This window comes from Sphaeramia orbicularis, chromosome 13, assembly GCF_902148855.1.
Source record: "Sphaeramia orbicularis chromosome 13, fSphaOr1.1, whole genome shotgun sequence".
In the NCBI taxonomy this organism is placed as follows: Eukaryota; Metazoa; Chordata; class Actinopteri; order Kurtiformes; family Apogonidae; genus Sphaeramia; species Sphaeramia orbicularis.
The window spans coordinates 36,075,459-36,098,199 of NC_043969.1; the positions used below are offsets into that span (position 1 = coordinate 36,075,459).

At 36.2% G+C, this 22,741-nt stretch overlaps 1 protein-coding gene across 2 annotated transcripts in view; it reads right to left on the reverse strand.

Moving 5' to 3' along the window:
* Positions 1-22,741, reverse strand: part of cadm2b (cell adhesion molecule 2b) — a 333,961-nt gene that overhangs the window by 65,758 nt on the left and 245,462 nt on the right. For both annotated transcript variants that reach the window (XM_030151557.1, XM_030151556.1), the window contains exon 3: positions 10,802-10,951. In XM_030151557.1, coding sequence (XP_030007417.1) covers positions 10,802-10,951 — 150 coding nt within the window. The remainder of the gene's footprint in view (positions 1-10,801; positions 10,952-22,741) is intronic.

Here is a 22,741-nt window from a genome sequence, read left to right on the forward strand (position 1 = left end):
TTTTGGCCACCAGTGGATGTTTGGGTCTTTATGGGTTAAATTGGCGACGACAGGATGGTGTACAGTTAATGTGGAAAAAGAAGAGCTGACAGCCTTCTTAGTAGTAACTACTTTAGCTCCGTCCTCAGATAAAACTAGAAGCAGAGGAACTGGAAGTCCACTTATCACATTGCATTCGTTTCTCCACTCCACTGAGCAGCAGACAGATGTTAACCAATGTTTCTAATCCAAAACGATGAAGTACCTCCTGACAGTCCAGATAGAAAAGGACATTTTTACAGCTATCCATTAGTCTTGGAAGCCAGCCCGTGGCTCTCTCGTTCGGCCAAATATGTTACATTTGGAATGCGTGCTGCCTATTTTTGCATGGCATGTAACCACTCTAAACCAGTGCTGGAATGTGAAAGCACTACAGTGGCCGTCCTTCAGTGAGAACACGGGGTCCTGCCTCCCCTCCAACAATCCCCCCCCCCCAACCCCCCACCCCTACCCCCACCCCCCGATGCTGTCCAGCCAGGGGCGCCACTCTTTGCAATTAGAGTGTGTTTGCTGCTGGCTGTGCTTGCTCAGTGACTGTGTGGGTGATTCTGGATGCGATCCAAGGCTACTAGTGCAAGCACGGAGCTCTTTCCCACCACACATGTGGCTGCAATTAAGAAAAGGAAAGGGCCTTGTTCCAGAGGGCCATTGTTACTGCCCGCACTCTTAAGAGATCCCACAGAGCAGATGCTACTCAAAATGGACTCATTTTCAGAGCTTAAGGGAGGGAAGGAAAGGAGGAAGTCTCTGAGCAGCTATGCTATGTGTCCTCTTCAAGTGGTGAATAATGAAGCTGAATATAATTTTCATCCATTCATTTTTTCAGCCCGGTAACATAAATTTGATTGTACACAGTGGGATTTTTCCCTTTAGAATCTGTTAAATTTCTTTTCACTTAATTTGTATTTATTTAATTTCAGAAAGCGTCCATAGAGTTGCATTAATCTGGTTTGATTAGTTTTACCGGTTGCAGGATTTGTTAAGCACATAGCGACATATGCACAAAATGAATTACAACTTTTTTTTCTGAGTGGTCCTCAAACCTCTTGAGGAATTTAAATACTACATTATCGTCATTACTCTGAAGACCTTATACATTATACATGAGAGTGCGCTGTGGCACTGAGCTTACTTAGGGTATTACATGTAAGAGCAGCTGTTCACATAAGTGATAAGAGTATTGTGTAAAGTGCCATAAAGGTAGATTCACATTTCATTGAAGTTGGAGGTAACGGAATACACTTAAAAGCCCATTAGTCCCTGAAGCAAGACATAAGCTGTGGCCATGAGACCTTTTCTCCATTTTGTTGCCAGAAAAAAAACAGCTACTGAAAAAGTAAACAAAAAGCTTGTAAGACCAAAAATGTAGCTTAGGGCTTGTCGAAACATTTCACAGCATCTCTTTAGTAGGTGATTGTTTTGTTTTTTTTTCTTCATGATTGTAGAAGAAAATGTAAGAACTAGTCATCTGGTTTATCTATTCTGAAATTCAGTCTAAAATTCAGCTTTGTGGTATATTTTAACACAAAATACCTTGAGCCACACTTTTTTCCTTTCCCCTTTTTATTTTCTTATATTTTACATTTGCACCACCAATTCTTTAACTTTCTTATGAAGCCTGTTTCTGACTGAAGATGGGTGCTTCTATGAAACAGGACATGGGGCTAAAAATTCAAACCAGATGTAGACTAATGTTTTGAAGCAAGTTTGGAAGCATTTTGGGTCCATTTCAAAAAATAAATATTTACCGAGATGAAAGAGAAACTATAATTCAGATAAAATAGATTTTTATATTATTTTTTATACAAGAGTCCGCATGTAACACGGTAAAAAGGACACAAAAATTACGCGCCACTGTTTTTTCAAATATCTTTTTATTCTCTCACAGGTACATTTTGGGAATCGAACTAGTTATGCAAGGCAGAGTGTTTCACAAAAATGGCCACTGTTGCAAAATCACGCACGATTTATTTGTGTTTAACCCTTTCATGCACGAATTATGAGAACCTTAATCAAATTTTTTACTGAGTGTTTTTATTCCTTTTTAGGCGTGAAAAAAAACAATGTGATTGAAAATTTTCTTCTGAAAAATAAATTAAAAAATAAAATAAAATGATATAAAAATAATTATTTAAAAAAAAAAATACATTAAATTTAAAAAAAATTAATTAAAATTATTATGAACCTATTTTTCATGAAGTTGCAAAAATATCCATTCAGCTGGGCACCACACATTTAATTTTTGATGCACAGAAACATGTATTTACTGATAAATTGTGTGAAAACTATGGAGAGGGCTTGTGATTCTGGGGGTTTATGCTCAGGAGAGATCTACATAATTTTACCAATTCATGTCAGAAAAGATATGTAGTGTCTTGAAACTTTAATTAAGATATGTGTAAAAAAAAAAAACAACAACAACAACAAAAACAAAACAAAAAAGAACAACAAAATCCATGAAAATACAAGAGAACAGCAGTAGAGTAGCTGTCCACTGTAGCGACCAGTATGCATGAAAGGGTTAGATGGGCAGGTTTCGCATTTAATGCGAGTGGACACAATGGGTTACCCACAAAACCTGAGATTCATGGAAAACCTGCATGTCTGGATTAGAAAAACCATTGGGATCAACAAATTTAACACAGTGTCTTTATTTATAGCAGTATATAAGACCATTTACAGCCATGTTTTCAAAATACCTAGCTAGTTTTTCACGTCCCAATTTTGGTCCCGATATTTCATCAAAAATTCATTAATAATGGGATGGCTCAGAGCAAGAGTATAATTTTTTTTGCATTTATCTGAGGTCATTGTTAGGTACACCCTGGGTGGAAATCTGTCTAAATTTCTCTTTTATTATTGGGTCTAAAAAGCTGGTACCAAAATGAACCCAGTTTCATAGAAGCTCCCAGATGTATTTCCACACAGAGACCGGACTGAGGTATGTCCACTACTTTTGCTTACAACATAAAATTTGGTGTGTTTACTAGAATGGGGGTTTAAACTGGCTGTCATTGGTGCTCACTCCTGTAATTGCATCCTTGGTAATTATCCTTCATTCTCTCAACCTAATGAGTGTTTTAATGCTCACATTAGAGCATTCATTTAGCACATAACAGCATTTTGATTACTACAAGCCAATTAAGATCAATTTTGCTTTGTGACCTTTGTGATCCAGGCCGAATGCCCCAATTAAATGTCATGAATGATGAACCATAAACTTCCGCGAGATGGAATTGAGACAGGGGAAAAATTAATGTCGAATTTGACACGGCAAGTATGTATATGCTATATGTAACGCCATCGCCGACAACCACACGCACATGCTGGAGATCAAATGAGTAATTTGTTATCTGTCTTGGCATGCAACCTGCAGTAGCTTCCCATTAATTGCATTATTCATATTCACCGTGTCTGACAAAAGATTCTGCTCCCATCCTGCATGCCTCCAGGAATGTCATTACCATTCTCTACAGCATCACTACTTAGGTTTTATCCTTTTCCCAGAGAAGCCAAAAGTGGAGTAAATCATAATGAGACAGCAAAGGACAGCTCTGTTCTCATTTGTTCTGTTCGGTAATAATAATAATTCACAACCCCGGCAACATATGAAAGGAATAATTCTACTAAAGACATATGGTCTGAATCGATTTCTTCATTGTGGCAGCCTACCACAGAGCGGCTCCCTTCAGCAGTCCTCGCTAATTGGCCTAATGTATGAATTACATGTTGGCCTGGCTATTAACGTGATCTATCTTTGTTGTTGCAGGTCTGGGGCGCTTGTGCAATGGAATCTGCATGCTGGTCTTTGCCATAGTGTCTGAAGCCTTTGAGGTGGCAACAATCAACCAAGACTCAGATATACATAATGGATGAGGAAGAGCATGCCAAGGAGCCAGCTGGCACGGTATAAGAGGAGGGCTCTGTTCGGCTTTAGACAAATGTGCAGAGGCAGTCCAAACCATATGGATCAGCTTTGGGAATCCAGCAAGGTTAACACTCTCTTGGAGCGGCACAAGGTTTGACTGAGCCTCTTAGGGGAGAGGTAGAGATAGAAGTCCTTCTTATCGCCAATGATACATTAAGCTATTGAGCTGTCACTGTCCACCATTCCCTTCCCACCTGTAACCACATCTCTTATCTACCCTCCAGGCCTGTGATGAGAAGTGACATTGCTGTGTAGACAAATTGTAGGTCACAATTTGAAGGATGCACTGCTGGGATTTTGTTTTACCCTACCTTTCTAAGCACTGTCAGTAGCTTTAAGATATAATAACTCAAAACAGGAGCCTTCTTCTGGTGTAAAATCGAATTAACAGAAGGTTAATTACGCCGCTCTTGACAGTAAGAGAAATTACACTGTTGCCGTTTATCTCAAATTGACCTTTGTTTGCATTTTGTGGCGGTGACCTTTCAATGTCACGTTAATGAATGAATGTTTGCTGTTGCATCCCATGTCCAAATAAGAGTTCTATTTTGGAGCGTCCATTTGCATCTAGGTAAGAAGAGATAAATGGCCAATGAGCATGCACACAAAAACACCTAATATGCACAGCCTGGCCAAAAATACAGGGTGGGGAAGCAAAATTTACAATGAACATTTAGTTGTTTTTTTTCTCAGCAGGCACTACGTCAGTTGTTTTGAAACCAAACATATATTGATGTCATAATCATACCTAACACTATTATCCATACCTTTTCAGAAACTTTTGCCCATATGAGTAATCAGGAAAGCAAACGTCAAAGTGTGTGTGATTTGCTGAATGCACTCGTCACACCAAAGGAGATTTCAAAAATAGTTGGAGTGTCCATAAAGACTGTTTATAATGTAAAGAAGAGAATGACTATGAGCAAAACTATTACAAGAAAGTCTGGAAGATACTATTAAAAAAGAATGGGAGAAGTTGTCACCCTAATATTTGAGGAACACTCGCGCAAGTTTCAGGAAGCGTGTGAAGGCAGTTATTGAGAAAGAAGGAGGACACATAGAATAAAAACATTTTCTATTATGTCAATTTTCTTGTGGCAAATAAATTCTCATGACTTTCAATAAACTAATTGGTCATACACTGTCTTTCAATCCCTGCCTCAAAATATTGTAAATTTTGCTTCTCCACCCTGTAGTCCTATGATAATATTTTGCTGGATTGTCGTGGAGGGTATGTTTTCATCGGGGTTTGTCTGTTTGCTTGTTTGTTAGCAAGATAACTCAAAAAGTTAGGGATGGATTTTGATGAAATTTTCAGGAAATGTTGATACTGGCACAAGGAACATACGATTACATTTTGGTGGTGATCGGGGGTGAGGGGGGCTGCCTGGGTGAAGGTCTGCGCTCTCCGAGTGCTTTTCTAGTTTGTTTGTTTGTTTGCTTGTCTGATAGCAAGATAACCCAATAAGTTTCTCGGGGCATTTTCGGAAATTTGTCGTGACATGCATTGTGGGAAGTGGAGCTCCACACAGCTGCAGTAGCAAAAGGCAATGAAGTCGTTTCCATGTTTGTTGCCGCTGTGGCCATAATGTGACTGTGTGTAGCTCCACTTCCCACAATATATGTTGCGACAAATTTCCAAAAATGCCCCGGTGACCTACCAGCTCTGTTTGTAAACAAATGGATTGTTTATTTTGGAGTACACTTTGAAATTGTTCACCGTGAGGGAAGAGATTCAGGTGCGTAATCACAGAAAAACTGACAGATTCGTGATAATAGGGTATGGCTCAGGTTTTACAGATTTCATGAAAAACTGGTAACGAAAGTCCTACGCAGCTTTAAGAAATGAGAAGCTACTCACTGAGCTGAAACATACTAGTCACTGCATGAATTATCTACAAGAAGGATCTCAATTATTTGCTCAGTTAAATCCAGGTGGCCACTGTTTTTTCAGACATGGATACCATAAAGGCTACAAATTGCCTTGTGACACGTTGGAATGAAATGCATAAAATCATCTATCACCTGTTCTTGACAATAGTTGCCGCTGTTGTGTATGAAGGTAAGGCACTAAGGTCAGAAAACCTCCTTAATTTAGAGCAGGGGTCTCAAACTCATTTTCTTTCAGGGGCCACATTCAGCCCGATTTGATCTCCAGTGGGCCGGACCAGTAAAATAATAGCAAAATAACCTATAAATATGGACAACTCCAAATTTTTGTCTTTGTTTTAGGGCCAAAAAAAACCCATTAAATTATGAAAATACTTACTTTTATAAACTATTCAAACAAAAAAGATGTGAATAACCTGAAAAAACTGAAATTTCTTTAAAAAAATAAGTGCAATTTTAACAATATTATTCCTCAATTTACCATTTATACATGTGCATTATAGAACTGAACTACAAAGACACTAAATACGTCGTAACAGGCAGAAAATTGTTAAAATTGCGCTTAATTTTCTTTTGACATTTCAGGTTGTTCATATTTGTTCAGGATATTCACATTGTATTGTTACAGGATAGTTTGTAAATGTAAATATTTTCATAATTTAATGTTATTTTTTGCACTAAAACAAAGACAAAAATGTGAAGTTGTCATTATTTATAGACATAATGTAATATTTTTTTCACATCAAACCGAGAAGAAAATATGGAGTCATAATTTCTTGTAGGTTATTATGTTCTTATTTTACTGTAGATCATATTGGTCTGTATGTGGAACCTGTACGAAAATGAGTGCAAATTCATGCCACGGGCCAGATTGGAACCTTTGGCGGGCCGCATTTGGCCCCCAGGCCGCATGTTTGAGACCCCTGATTTAGAGAAACAAATGTGAGTTCATCTCTGGATTCTGTGTGCTGCAAAAAATGCCCTTCTAGAAATAAGCCTGATATTCCTAAATCTGGTCCAATTGGCTTATATTGAGAAGAAAATTCTGCCAATGGGGTAAGAATAAAAAAATTCTTGGCTAGAATTCTTAAAACAAGCAAAAACGTCAATCAACTAAAAAAATCATAATATGCCTTACAACTAGACAAAAATGCCAGAATTTTAGCAAACAGTACTTAGTACAAGAAATAAAATCACCTTGATATTAGCTGGAAAATCTTATTAAGAAAAAGTTAGATATTAATTTTTTTAACATGAGAATATTGTTCTCATGTAAAAATTTCTTGGCAAGCTTTTTTCCCTATTTCGATGAAAAATAAGACCAATGTTCTAGAAATAAGGCTTTTTTCACTTTCTTAGAAATCATTTTTTGCAGTGTGGCATTTAAGATACTTTACCATGATCTTGCACAGGTTGAAGAAAGTTGCTTTAAATCCAGATAATGCCTATATTTTGGCCAGGCTCACTGTATTAAAAACCTCCATGAAAACACAAATGTGAAGTGTATTGGGTCAAAACTTTAATCTAGAGGAGAAGGGTTTCATTCTTGCACCAATTCTACTTTGGTTTAGGCAACAACAACAACAACAAAAAATGCTTGAATATGATAGGACATGCTAAAATCTGGCAAAACATCATAGTTTGAGTTAAAAAAGACCATTTCACAGCACTATCACTGTAACACAAAGCCTTTCTGCCAGAACACTTTTCACTTATAATGCAATAGTAGGCTTCGATATCGCTGAGGTAAATGCAGGTAAACTACATGACTGTGAGTGGATTCAAATTGTCTCAGCTACAATACATTCAAATGGGTGTAAAAACTGGTTATTCAGTGCAGACACCTGGGAACATACACTTCTTTCTTCAACAATAACACTTCTTTAAACTTAAAAAAAAACATACCAAAATTACTTCCCACTCAGATCAGAATAAATAATCAGAAAATATTACGCTCTGTGTTTGCTCAGTCCAATGTGTGTTTTTTAAAATGTATTTTAGCCTTGACAATCTTGAATCAAATCTTTACTGTCTGTAGATAAGCTTGTATTTCTGTCAGTCGTGTAAAAAGAGTGTTTGATTGGAAAGATACAGTTTAGACATGCAAGCTTTTCTTCCACAGGAGGAGACTTATGATGTTCAGTGTCATTGAAATTCTGGGAAGACACAGAAATTCCTTTTCTCCTTGGCTGTAATAGCTACTCTTCTGGGCTTTTTCATTTTCTTATTTGTCCGACCTGAATTAAAATGGAACAAATTATAGTCAGGGCAAAGATCAGATTTTGTCTTACTTTACCCAGAAGCTGTCAGACTCAATTGATATAATACGGAGTTTTAGCTCCGATACCGATGTGTCTCTTTACTCCACTTGAGCTGTTGAAAAAGATTTAAAAGGTCATTTTAATACCTTTTTTCCCCCCCTCACTGTTTTATATCAAAGCCTAAACACATGCAGACGGATGCCCTTATCTGTATAACTAAGCTTTACGGAGAGAAAAGAGTAGATTTAAAAAAAAAAAAAGCCTCAAAGAGCTTATTTTGTCTAATTTAAGACGGAACAGAAGATGTATTTTTATCATCGTTACGTGAATGTGTTGAGCATCTGGAATTGCACATTAAAGCTGCAAAAACCTGGATGACACACGCACAATGACAAACCGCCTGAGTGGAGATAGTAGAGGAGCACGCTAATGTATAACCTTGCTTTTAAATACGCACAAGGTTATTGTACGTGGAGTCTTGGACAGTCGTCTGTGACCAGCTGTTCATCATTGGAAGGAAACAGCCTGCCTCCAGCTCTCAGCCAGTCTACAGTTAGTTGTTGGACTGAAATTTAGCATAAGGTTGAATCGAACATTTTTCATTGGCGTCTATAAGAAGGCACAACAAACCCGAAGAAGGACAGTTACAGCCCTCTGCCAAGCAATTAACTGGTGATTTGGCAGAGCAGAGATTTCTTCCCAGGTGTCCCACCCTCTTCCTTGCATGAAGCCTGTGTTGTTCCACGCCTCCCGTTTCTCCTGATGGCCTCACAGGCATCGCATTAGTTGTGCCAATAAAGCTTTTCATTTGGCTATTTAAAAGGAGATGGAGAAGAAGTGTTCCCACACTTAGCCCTGGCAACCTCTGCTGAGTGGACTACATTCATTTTGTTGTATTGCTCTGCAAGAGGAATCTGTCATGCAATATAAATGGCTGCCCAAGAAGGCTAAAGCGCCTCATACGTATTGTGCGCGCCAACATTTTTTACATGCTCAATGCAAGCGCCATTATTTATATGTTGAGAGAGATTACATATTGCTCATTTACAGGAGATTAAAAGTGTCTAAATCACCGGCAAAGATGATTTAGCTTGTGTTGCATCTACTTAAGAGAAAGATTTAGAAAGCTGGTTCTGTAGTGAGTAATAATAAAATATCACATTTGTTGTACACCGGAAGATACAGAGAAATACATTAGAGTTGCGACCGTTTAATCGACTCAAAGTGATCCAAAAAAATCATTCAACTACTATTCTCCGGAATCAAAGCTGTGATTCCTTCATTTCTCTGCTGTTAAACATTGGTTCCACTGTTGCGTTTCACATGGATGCTTATTGTGACGCAGAAAGAATAGATAGAATATTTCCTTTCAATCAATTCGAGTTGATTAATCGAATCGGGAATTTTTGCATTCGCTTCAAGCACCTAATCGATTAATCGGTTGCAGCTCTAAAGTATATCTTTAAAACTAGAAAAGCACTCATAGACCACAGACCTCCACCAAGGCAGATCAGTCGTTGCCCCCCCCCAACACCACCAAAATTTAATCATTTGTTCCTTGTGCCAGTATCAACATTTCCTGAAAATTTCATCCAAATCCGTCCATAACGTGTTGAGTTATCTTGCTAACAAACAGACAAACCGATGAAAACATAACCTCCTGGTAAAGACAAAAAAGAGGGGTCGGGGGGGGGGGGTGTTCGGTGACGTTTTTTTGACATTGGAAATTGTCGTCATTTACATAAGAGTATCTTTTAAAGATTCAGTTACCTTTCGTTTAATTGTAGTTGGCAGTGATTTCATTTAATAAAACACCTTAAACCTCATTACTAAATCCAATCACTTTGTGTGTGTGTGTGTGTGTGTGTGTGTGTGTGTGTGTGTGTGTGTGTGTGTGGGGGGGTATTTCTTCAAACTAGACTGTGACTCCCATTCTGCTGGTTCACTCTAGCGTCTCTCTCCTATCAACTGTTATTCAAAGGGAAAGTTCATCTTCAATCACAGAACCAATGATATTGTATTAGCAGATACAGCACAAATGAAATGGGTAATACGCCGTGAGAAACACTGAAAGATGAACACCTCCGACCCTTAGCAGGCCAGTCCACTGTTATACTTCCTTTCAGCCCAATTCCAATTTATCAAATCCAGACTTTTGTCACCTTTAAATTGGATTTGGTTGGCGAGAGCACATGATAATTCATTCTAGCTCGGGCCTTGTTTCACGAGGTTGCAACAGCGTGCTTGCGTGCTTCCTTTTAACGGTGTCATGCAAACAGCTATACAAATGTAGGGCAGCTAAAATGCTAATTACGCCCCAATCATTTCACAATCCACAGGCGTTACAGTGTTGTAAACAACGCTGTCAGTGTTGTATGATTGCAAAAGTTAAATTCGGAGCAGTCTATTGTGGCTTAGCTTGTGCCCCGGGACACCAATGGAGACAAATTCATTAAAAGTCAAATGTAAGGATAATGGATTTCCTTCTTATCCTGTCTTTTTTTTTTTTTTTTTTTATGAATTTAGTCATGTTGGATACTTCAAGGCAGGCAGGAACAATATCATATATATATTTAAAAACCTCACAAAGAGTGCTACTACAGAAATATAATCTGCCTCTGACATCTTCATCACATATCATCATTTTATTGTTGCAGTTATTATCCTCCGGAATATTACTCACCTTTCTTGTCCCCAAAGAACAGGGTCTGTTGTGCAGGGTTTGACCACTGGAGGGAAGTGTTATCATTGTAATCCACACGACAGGTCATGTTGGCTGTGCCCCCCTCCACCACCGTCACATTCTGAGTTATGGGGAACTGACCTTGGCTACCTGTGGGATTATGAGACAGAGTATGAGGTCACGGCGAAGGGATGAATAGATTGCAGTTCGGCGTTGGCTGTTACTGTCTTTTCACTGAGTTATGTTAATGTACCAGGCAGACTTCACACCTTTCAAATGTTCTGTCATTATTATTCTCAATTACATTAATGCCTTTATTACATGACAGTAAAAGCCTGTGATGACCTGGACACCAGCCTTCGACAGCTGGTCGAGCTACAAAACAGTATTTTTTTTTTCACCGACAATGGTAGGTTTTACTCTCCCAGAGCGCCTTCCTTGCAGCCTTATTGCAGGGCCCTAATTGGTAGCATGGCCTAATTAGAGGTAGTCATGTTCTGCTGTAGAGACTAGGGCTGCAGCTGGGTGGTAAATTGACACATAATCCCAGAAACTGTGGGCCTTCGATCCGAGCGACTGCCTTGCCCTAAACAGTCACTCGTCACAGTGTGCAGAAGACATCCAAATGAGCCCTAATCACCCAGCCTTGCTGGATTTTACCTTCTTATTCCACATTTGTACTTGTCGTCTCAGCAAAGTCCTCTAATTACATTTCAGAAGCATTTCTATCCTGCCTGTGTTTTATTGAACTCTGCCAGGCTTCAGAAACAGATGTCTTTAACCACTACCCTTTTGCAAGGAATTGTGTGAAGACAAAGTAGAAGCCAACGTGAGCGTGTCCAGAACAGTTCTTTTAAAGATGACAGCACAAAACAACAACCTACTTAAGATTATGCGTACGCAGTAGCAGAAGGTACTGCATTTACCTGAGTGCATTTCACTGCCCACCAGCTAATCTTTGAGGATGTTGTCTCATGATTTCAGCAGCCCTCTTTGGATTACTCTCATAATGGGCCTGAATATGAAGGTGACATTGTCTCCATCTCTCCCAGGTACAGTTCACCACAGGGACATTTCAGCTAAGGGAGCAGCTGTCTGCCTCATTAGTCCGGCTCACATGGGGGAGGCAGAGGAGGCAGGGACAGCCAAAGGTCTGTGGACCTTCCTTGACCTCCAATGTCCTGATAGAGACCATTGTCAGCTAAAGGTGAATGTGAATGTGTCTATAAATAGTAAAAACCAACCCATCCCTACTGTCCTCATTTCTTATCTGCTCATTAAACCTAATCGCATCAACAAACACATCATGTCATCATCCCAATAATTCAGAAGCAGTTGGCTTGGTGTCAATTTGATAGTCTGGCAAAACTAGCAGTGCATGTAAATGGAAATAGATGGGGAAGCGTGTATTGTGTGTGGAGTTCCATGTGGAGATGCTGTTGTCAGTTCCTGCCTAACTTTTAATGTTTTTGTCCTATTTACTCTACCTCATCTATCTCTCCACTGTCTTTGCCGCCTGTCTCCAGTGTGTACACTTCACTGTTCACACAAATGCTAGGAAAAATCCACAGTAATGACTGGAACTCTCAGGCTTTACCGGCCTATGGAAGGCTTAAGCAGCAAAAACCTGAGTGCTGAAATTATTTTTAATTATACCTGAACATAACACAAGCTAATAAAGTCTGTTCATATAAACCCTGTTTTCCGTTGAGGTTTGTGTGCACTGCAGCTAACCGGGTTTCATCTAATGCATTCATGAAATTCAACTGTCTTGACATTCTGTAGAAGTCTAGAGTGTGGCAAAAGCTGTCTTTTCTGTGGAAACATAATCCCCACTACCAACTACAGAGTGTATTTCGTATTTTTTTGAGATGGTGATTGGAGGGCAGCAGGCTTTACTTGTACAGTACACTGCCAAGCAATGTTCCAGAAAGTCACTGAACCACAAACTGCTTCAGGGACGCTACCCTGGTCAGAGTGACCCTGTACAATGACCTCCCTTTAAAGAAGCGTATGTTCAGGTGTGGTCCAAGGACTCCGACCGAAATGTATTTAATTCAACTTGAGGACAATGACACTCAAATTCATTTAAATAATAAATTAATCGATATCTTTAATGCTTCAGAAAATGGGTCAGAGGGGAAACACACTGTGACGGCCTGGTAAAAATCAGGCAAATAGGACAAAACGAGAAAAAAAACAAAAAAACATGTAACATTTGTGGTAGCATTGCAATAATGTCTTCAAAGACCTAAAAAGCTGCAGGTGACCAAAAATATATACCGATTTAAAAGCTCAATAACATTTGATCCGATAATCCTATCAATACATGTAAGTAACCGAGGTAAAATGCAGTTTCTTCGCTTTTCATCAGCATCAGATGTGTTTTATTTGGACATTTAGAGACTCCGTAGGGAACCAGGAAACACCATCTTTTTCTGCAACATTGACTCACTAATAAAACCCATGCAGTTTGACAAATGACAGTGATTATAGATGCTTGTTTTTACGTCCGGTGAATGATATTTTGCTGAGAAAGTCACTTTTTTTTTCAAGTTTTCCCTGTTGTGATATAGTACTCTGTGTATATACTCTGAACTTTTATGCATATCTCCATTATCAGTGAATTAAATTTAGGAAAATATTTGATGTGCCCTGAAATCCAATCCAATCCACTTTATTTATATAGCGCATTTAAACAACAAGAGCATTTCCAAAGTTCTGCACATCATACAAATAAAAAAAAATTAAAAGAAATACTAAAAACAATAAATAAGTACATAAAACTCTAAATAACGCAAAATCAAGTAGGCAAAAAGTAATAAAATCAATAAAACTATATAAATAAAGGACACAGAGGACTACAAAACTCACGCGGAGTTAAAAGCCAGAGAGTAAAAGTGGGTTTTAAGACGAGACTTAAAACACTCCACTGTGGGAGCTGATCGGACGTGAAAAATGTACATTGTAGGCTACATGTTAAAAGATGCAACCCATTTACTGATTAGTCACAGAGTTAGTAAAATCTATATGATAAAGCAAGAAAAGAATGTTTTAAAATGCAATATGTGATAAAATATGTGATGAAATGCACAAAAGGAAAAAAAAAAAAAGGACACAATATTAAATGACGCAGTTAATACATACAGTACTCAAACAGTATATATAAAATTACTGTGAAATTCGCAATAATTCAGATGTAGGTGGAATCATTGCACCTAAAAGTAAGTTGGTGTTATTTCAGGCTTTGGATGTTCTTCATATAAAAAAGAATCCCCTGAAGGAGAAGACATAGTTCTGACAAAAGTAATAGCGGTATGAAGGTTGTCTGCTCCGCTGGTGATCCAAGGCAAGTCGGTGATGAGCAGTGATGAAATGAAGAATAAACCTGCACTTTTGCAATATGCCTTTGGGGACGACAGGTCATCCCATAAACACAGATGGAGCATATGAAGACTACAGGCTAACACACTTCAATACTGGTCATTGATGTATTCTTTTTCTCACACTTTAGATGCATTATACAGAAAAAAAAGTGAGGAGTACTTATTTTCAGTCAAGGCCAGTGGCAGTTTGACAGTCTGCACATATTTACGGTAGACAGCGAGCACCGTACCTGCCGTTACAGTGAATGGGCGAGGTGAGGATTGAGTAACCCCAGATATCTTCATGAAAGAAGTTGGCCTTTAAAACACAAATACCATTAGCTTTGGATTTTTTTTTTTTTTTTTTGACGATGGTAAGTCACCTCTTTTAATGCATGAATATTGTGAAGTGAAGTGCTATAGTTAAAAAAATATCCAATATGTGTTAAGTCATTCACCTTTTATTTATTTATTTATTTTTTTTTAAATACTGCCTCTTTACAGTGGAAAAAATCAAAATCTTATCGAGATAATTTTCACTGGTTCCATTGGCAGATTTTTTTGCTTGAATTAAGCAAAAGAAAAAACAAAAAACAAAACTTGAATTAAGCAAAAAAAAAATAAAAAAAAAAAAAAAAAAAAAAATATATATATATATATATATATATATATATATATATATACATATATTTATTTTTATATATATAATATATATTGAATTAAGCAAAAAAAAAAATCCTGAATTAAGCAAAAAAAAAAAAATCTCAAATTAAGCAAAAAATATCTTGAATTATGAAAAAAAAAAAAAAAAAAAAATCTCGAATTAAGCAAAAAATCTGCCAATGGAACAAATGAAAATTATCTCTTTACACTGGAAAAAATCTAGATCTTACCAAGTGTATTTTTCTCATTTCTACACAAAACATCTCATCACACTTAAAATAAGACATAATCACCTAAACAGTAACTTTTCAGTCAGATATAAGAACTTATTTTTAGACAACAGACCTTGAAAATCTTATGTCAAGAAATCTTACCAAGATAATTTTCACTTGCTCCATTGACAGATTTTTTTTTGCTTGAATTAAGCAAAGAAAAATCTCGAATTAAGCAAAAAAAAAAAAAAAAAAATCTGCCAATGGTACAAGTGAAAATTATCTTGGTAAGATTTCTTGACATAAGATTTTCCAGATCTATTGTCTAAAAATAAGTTCTTATATCTCACTGAACAGTTACTCTTTGATGATGGTAACTCACCTCTTTTAATGCATGAATATTGTGAAGCGCTATAGTTAAAAAAAAAAAAAAAAAAAAAAAAAATCCAATATGTGATAAGTCACTCACCCTTTTTTTTTTTTTTTAAATCCTGCCCCCCGTCACTCTTTACACTGGAAAAAATCTAAATCTTATCAAGATAATTATCACTTGCTCCATTGGCAGACTTTTTTTGCTTGAATAAAGAAAAAAAAAAAAAAAAAATCTCGAATTGAGCAAAAAAAAAAAAAAAAATCTGCCAATGGAACAAGCGAAAAATATCTCTTTACACTGGAAAAAATCTAAATCTTACCAAGTGTATTTTTCTCAAATTCATCTAAATATCTCATCACACTTAAAATAAGACATAATCACCTAATGAGTAACTTTTCAGTGAGATATAAAAACTTGTTTTTAGACAATAGATCTGGAAAATCTTATTTCAAGAAATATTTTTATTAATATATTTTAATTTTTTATTTTTTTGCTTGAATTAAGCAAAAAGAAATCAGCCAATGGAACAAGTCACTCACCCTTTTTTTTTTTTTTTTTTTTTTAATACTGCCTCCCTCTCACTCTTTACACTGGAAAAAATCTTATATTTTATAAGATAATTTTCACTTGTTCCATTGACAGATTTTTTTTTTGCTTGAATTAAGCCAAAAAAATATCGAATTAAGCCAAAAAAAATCTGCCAATGGAACAAGTGAAAAATATCTGTTTACACTGGAAAAATCCAAATCTTACCAAGTCTATTTTTCTCATTTCTAGTCAAAATATCTCACCACACTTAAAATAAGACATAATCACCTAAACAGTAACTTTTCAGTGAAATATAAGAAGTTATTTTTAGACAACAGATCTGGAAAATCTTATTTCAAGAAATCTTACCAAAATAATTTTCACTTGTTCTATTGGCAGATTTTTTTTTTTTTGCTTAATTCAAGCAAAAATATCTTGTATTAATTTTTTTTTACTTGTTTTGAGAGGGGCATTTTTTCTAGTGCAATGATTGATATGCAAACCAAAATAAATTCACTCATTCATTCATTCATTATTGTTTTGTTTATTTACTTACATAAGTGTTTAATCAAAACATTTCCAGATCAGACTGCTTAAAGGCCCCCGACTCTTAAGGCTATAATTGGTCCCTCGGCAGCGCTTTCGGCTTCCACAATGTTTTTTATGATAGTCACATGGATCTGAAACTGCTGGGTTTTTTTTTTTTTTTTTAGCACTAAAGCAAAAAGCCCACTCCAGTCAAAGCTTAAACCGGCAATATCACCCTGAGCCGGGAGATTATGGTCCACATTCAGGTGGGCCACCAGCGCACTGATCATCAGTCACAATGTCAGCAGCCACAAGATTAGTCAGGTTGTTTGCTGTGCTTCACGCAGTCAGAATGCTGCTGACACATCTCTCCACCACGACATTAACTTTCATACAGAATCAAGTGACTCTGCCTCATGAATCAAATATTTACCTGCACGGCTGAAATTAGGTAGAAATGTAAATGTGGAGTGAGGATAGCATCTTCACGGTAAACACAAATATTTGACGATTAGATTGTAAAGGGGAAACAGATGTCTGGTAAAAGACAAAACGCAGATTAGATGCAGATGTCGGCCGTTCCTTTCTTTACATTTCAGCAGGTGTGGGGGATAAATATGAATACAGATGTTCAGAATCACTGTGCATTGAGTTTGAGCGTGCATTACTGATAAACTATTTCACATTTCATCTCGACCGGCCTCTCTTGGCGCCGTTATCAGAATGCAGCTCAGACTGTGGCCTGATGAAATCTGGGTCTGACAATATTAGAAGCCAAGAATATGATACTTAGGTTATTGATTTTCTGAGTCCTGTGGTCTGGGTGGGTATCTAGAAAATGTGAATATGAGTAAGATAGAAATCTTCATGACTCTACTCAAAATGATTGAGAGAGTTAGCAGATGAATGTGAATGTGGCGCGTTATCACCGATGCTGTGGAAATGTGTGGGTTATTTTTTGATATGATACGCTTTCAAAAACAGTAACAACATGCTGGGAAATAGAGTCTATAAGAACGGGATAATTAGGGAACTATGTCGCGTGTACGATTTCACCGACTCCTCTTAATGGTCACTGATCTAGGATGCAAGGTGGATAATGCGACGAACATCTCTGTCGAGGAGAACAGAGAGTTAGTGGAGGAAGAATGAGCCATACCACCCCAAAAGCCTTTCTCAGTTTCAGCTGACTGCTCCAAATAATGGAAAGCAGTGCCTTGATGAATGGCTGGAGAGCAGTCAAGCACACCGCTGCAGAATAAATTGTAAACTGCAGGCAGGATAAAAAGACAACAAAGACATTTCTAGAAATAGCCAAAGCCTCCATTCATTACAAAATTACAAAAATTATTAATTTTCTTGAAAAACAAAAAATAACATGAATTTTATGGCTGCTGTATTTACCTCTGCCACATGATTTTTTTTTTTTTTTTTTTACAATTGCTTTTCTGCAAATTGAGATGTTGAAGGTGCAGAGCTCCCGTCTGCAAACTAATGAGTCATTGCAACTTCTGATAGTGCCTGCAGTGAAAAAAAATACCACTTTACATGTCTTTACAAATCACATACACCCATGTTCAGCGTCTGCACTCAAAGTACTAACATTAACCCTTTAAGACCTGGAGCTGTTACTTATGTAGAGACTTCCAAATTAACTGTACTCTCCATTTAACCTTTCATGAGTAATTTACACCATTTATTATAACATTGTCTTCCTCATTTTTCATTGAAAACCAGGTTTTTAGAATATTTCATTATTCATGTACATGTTCATTAACCCTTTCATGCACAGTGGTCACTCCAGTGGACAGTTATTCTACAGCTGTTCTCTTGTATATTCATGGATTTTGTTGTTCTTTTCATTTTTTTGTTGTTGTTTTTTTTGTTTTGTTTTTTTTACACATATATCTTTACTAAAGTTTTAAGACACTCTATATCTTTTCTGACATGAATTGGTAACATTATGTAGATCTCTCCTGAGCATAAACCCCCAGAATCACAAACCCTCCCCATAGTTTTCACACAATTTATCAGTAAATACATGTTTCTGTGCATCAAAAATTAAATGTGTGGTGTCCAGCTGAGTGCACATTTTTGCCACTTTATGAATAATAGGTTCATAAGAATTTTTTTTCATTATTATTATTTTTTTATGAATTTTTTACATTTTTAAATTTATTTTTATTTTATTTATTTATCTATTTTTATTTATTTTTCAGAAGAAAATTTTCAATCGCATTGTTTTTTCATGCCCAAAGAGGAATAAAAACACTCAGGAAAAATTTTTTAATTAAGGTTCTCATAATTCGTGCATGAAAGGGTTAACTCATAAAGATCCAGACATCCACTGGTGACCAAAACCATCTACTGATGTAAAATGTTTAATACCTGTTGTTCCACTAATGTTATCCATACATCTATATTATTTATTTATTTATTTATTTATTAAGTGGGGAAAATTAGCACTGATGCTAATTCTGGCATATTTACTTGTTTACACTGAAATGAAGTGTATAAATGTGTTCATTAATGTGCACTGTCCTGTCTAAATAAAGATATATACAAACATAAAAGGGAAGTGGACTCCATTTGTGTGTGTGTCTTGGGCATCACATAAAATCCGGAAAGAGCTGACTGCTGCCGTTTGGTAAACTTATGTATTTTTGGTCAAGGAATAGACTAGTAAAAATGGCAAGTTGATAGGACCACTATTTTGGGAGATAGTAGTCATTTTGGAATACACTAGCCTTAGAATCACGTGAACACTTTGGCGGTGACTGCTGGACAAAAGTGGTACAGCATGTGTGAATAAACAATGAATATCTGTGCTGGGGGGCCAGGATGTTGCCCCTCAGGGTCGAGATGTGGATTTTAAAAACACCCCACCCTCGGTACTGACAATGATGAAGTCCAGGATCTAGAACGCGCTAGTGTAAATAATTTGTGTAAAATACAGTTGGTCATGCTTTCATGGTCATCAGATATGACCCATTTGAATGATCAGAGACTCCGTAGTTACCGTGGGAACACCGTCATCTTCTACAGCATTAACTCACCAGTAAAACCCACGGAGTTGGATCAATGACAGTGGATGGAGACAGTGGGTTTATGTTCAGTTATTGATATCTTTGCTGAAAAAGTCACTTTTTCTCTGTTTCTGGTATAATAAAGCCTCAACTTTAATCTGATCTTTAATGAACATCTACATGATCAGTGAATTAAATACAGGAAAAAACCAGATTTACACTTAAAAATGCAAAACACAGAGCATAATATTACAGTAAATGGTGATAAATCAATTAAGCAAAGTTAAATATATATATAAAAAGCTGTTTTGGAATTGCTACAAAAGAAGCACTGGGCTAAAAGTAAGAGTATATTTGAAGGTTATTATGTCAAAATAGGGGAAACTGAAGCAAAAGTGACTTGTTCAGCAAAATATATCATTATAAAACCAGGCATCTACAACCTCTGTCATGTGTCAAACTACATGGGTTGTATTGGTGAAGACTATGTGATGCATGTTCACTATGGAGCCTCTTAATGTCCAAATAAGATAAATTTGATGTTGAAAAGCTGAGAAAATGAATTTTAGCTGAATTATTTCAATATATATCGATAGGATCAGATGTTCAAAAGTTATTAAACATGTTAGATGAGTAGATACTTATATATAGTCGCAGGCGCCTTAAAAATATTCACCTTCCAACTGCAAATAAATATAAATAAGGAGGATCACAACACAAGTCCCATCTGAGTAAATCCAGATCAATGATTGGTTATTACAGCTGTCAATCATATACCTAACCCCGGTGCCTGTCTGAAAACACCTGTGACTGATCAGAATCCTGATCGAGGGTATACTTTGGACATCTCAGAGCCAGCAGAATCCATAGAAGGAGGTCAAAATCGTATATTTTCTAAGACCACTTGAATAACAACATGCTGAAAGGTACATATGGAATTTGGAATCAGTGACATAAAAAAAAAAATCAAGCACCATCCAGATTTAATTTACTGCCCTTCCATTTTTTTTTTTTAAACATTAGAGTAAAATGGTGGTTTAACAAAGCGTATATGTCCCAAAATTCCATGAAAGTCTTTAATTATTATGAAAAAGCACATGAAACTAGAAAGCAAAAGCTAATGTAACCAACTATCCCTCTAAATTTGATATTTTATTTCATTCAAGATTTCATTTTTAGAACTCTTCCAATCCTTACAAGACCAGTCCGCTGTTATACTTTCTTTCATGCCAATTCCACTTTATCAAATCCAGACTTTTGTCACCATTAAATTGGATTTGGTTGGCGAGAGCACATTATAATTCATTCTGGCTTGGGCCTTGTTTCATGAGGAACGTGGAAACACCGTAATTTGCTGCGACACTGAATCGCAGTAGTTGGATATGATGATGTATTTTGCTTAAAAAGCCACTTTGACTTCAGTTTTCTCTGTTCTGATATAACAACCTTTGAATTTACTCTGAGTTTTTAGGAACATCTACACTGTCTATGAAATAATATGGGAAAGTATTTGATTTTCACACACACACACAAAAAAAATGCAAGTAGCAGAGGATAATGTTACAAGAAATGGTGATAATTTAAAAAAAAGAAAAAAAAAAGGATAAATGTAGAGGAAAAAAGCACTTGGAAGATGCAAAAATAAAACATTTTAGGTCTTCAAGGGTTAATATAATGGGCTAAATGTGAAAAGATGCTACCCATTTACTAATTTATGACAGAGCTATAGTAAAAATCCATATTATAATGGAGCCAGAAAATGAAAACATGTTAAATGACACAATTAATGTAAAATTACAATACATTCACTAATTGCAGAAATAAAAATACTGCAGTCGCATTATGGTTTCATATGAATCTACAAGCCACTTTAACTTCTGTTTTCTCTGTTCTGATTAAATAACCTTTGAATTTACTCTGAGTTTTTAGGAACATCTACACTGTCTATGAAATAATATGGGTAAGTATTTGATTTTCACAAAAAAAAAAAATGCAAGTAGCAGAGGATAATGTTACAATAAATGGTGATAATTTAAAAAAAAGGATAAATGTAGAGGAAAAAAGCACTTGGAAGATGCAAAAATAAAACATTTTAGGTCTTCAAGGGTTAATATAATGGGCTAAATGTGAAAAGATGCTACCCATTTACTAATTTATGACAGAGCTATAGTAAATATTATAATGGAGCCAGAAAATGAAAACATGTTAAATGACACAACTAATACATAGTATGTAAAATTACAATGCATTCACTAATTGCAGAAATAAAAATACTGCAGTCGCATTATGGTTTCATATCAATCTACAAGCCACTTTAACTTCTGTCTTCTCTGTTCTGATTAAATAACCTTTGAATTTACTCTGAGTTTTTAGGAACATCTACACTGTGTATGAAATAATATGGGAAAGTATTTGATTTTCACACAAAAAAATGCAAGTAGCAGAGGATCATGTTACAATAAATGGTGATAATTTTTTTTAAAAAATGGATAAATGTAGAGGAAAAAAGCACTTGGAAGATGCAAAAATAAAAAGTTTTAGGTCTTCAGGGTTAATAAAATGGGCTAAATGTGAAAAGATGCTACCCATTTACTGGTTTATGACAGAGCTATAGTAAAAATCCATATTATAATGGAGCCAGAAAATGAAAACATGTTGAATGACACAATTAATACTTATGTGTAAAATTACAACCCATTCACCTATGGCACAAATAAAAATACTGCAGTGGCATTATGGTTTCATGTCAATCTACAAGCCACTTTGACTTCGGTTTTCTCTGCTGTGATATAATAACCTTTGAATTTATTCTGAGGTTTTATGAACATCTACACTGTCTATGATATAATATGGGAAAGTATTTGACTGAAAATAAATGCAAATAGCAGAGAATAATGTTATAATAAATGGTGATACATTTTGTTAAAATGGTTAAATATACAGGGTGGGGAAGCAAAATTCACAATATTTTGAGGCAGGGATTGAAAGACAGTGTATGACCAATTAGTTTATTGAAAGTCATGAGAATTTATTTGCCACAAGAAAATTGACATAATAGAAAATGTTTTTATTCTATGTGTCCTCCTTCTTTCTCAATAACTGCCTTCACACGCTTCCTGAAACTTGCTCAAGTGTTCCTCAAATATTCGGGTGACAACTTCTCCCATTCTTCTTTAATAGTATCTTCCAGACTTTCTCGTAATAGTTTTGCTCATAGTCATTCTCTTCTTTACATTATAAACAGT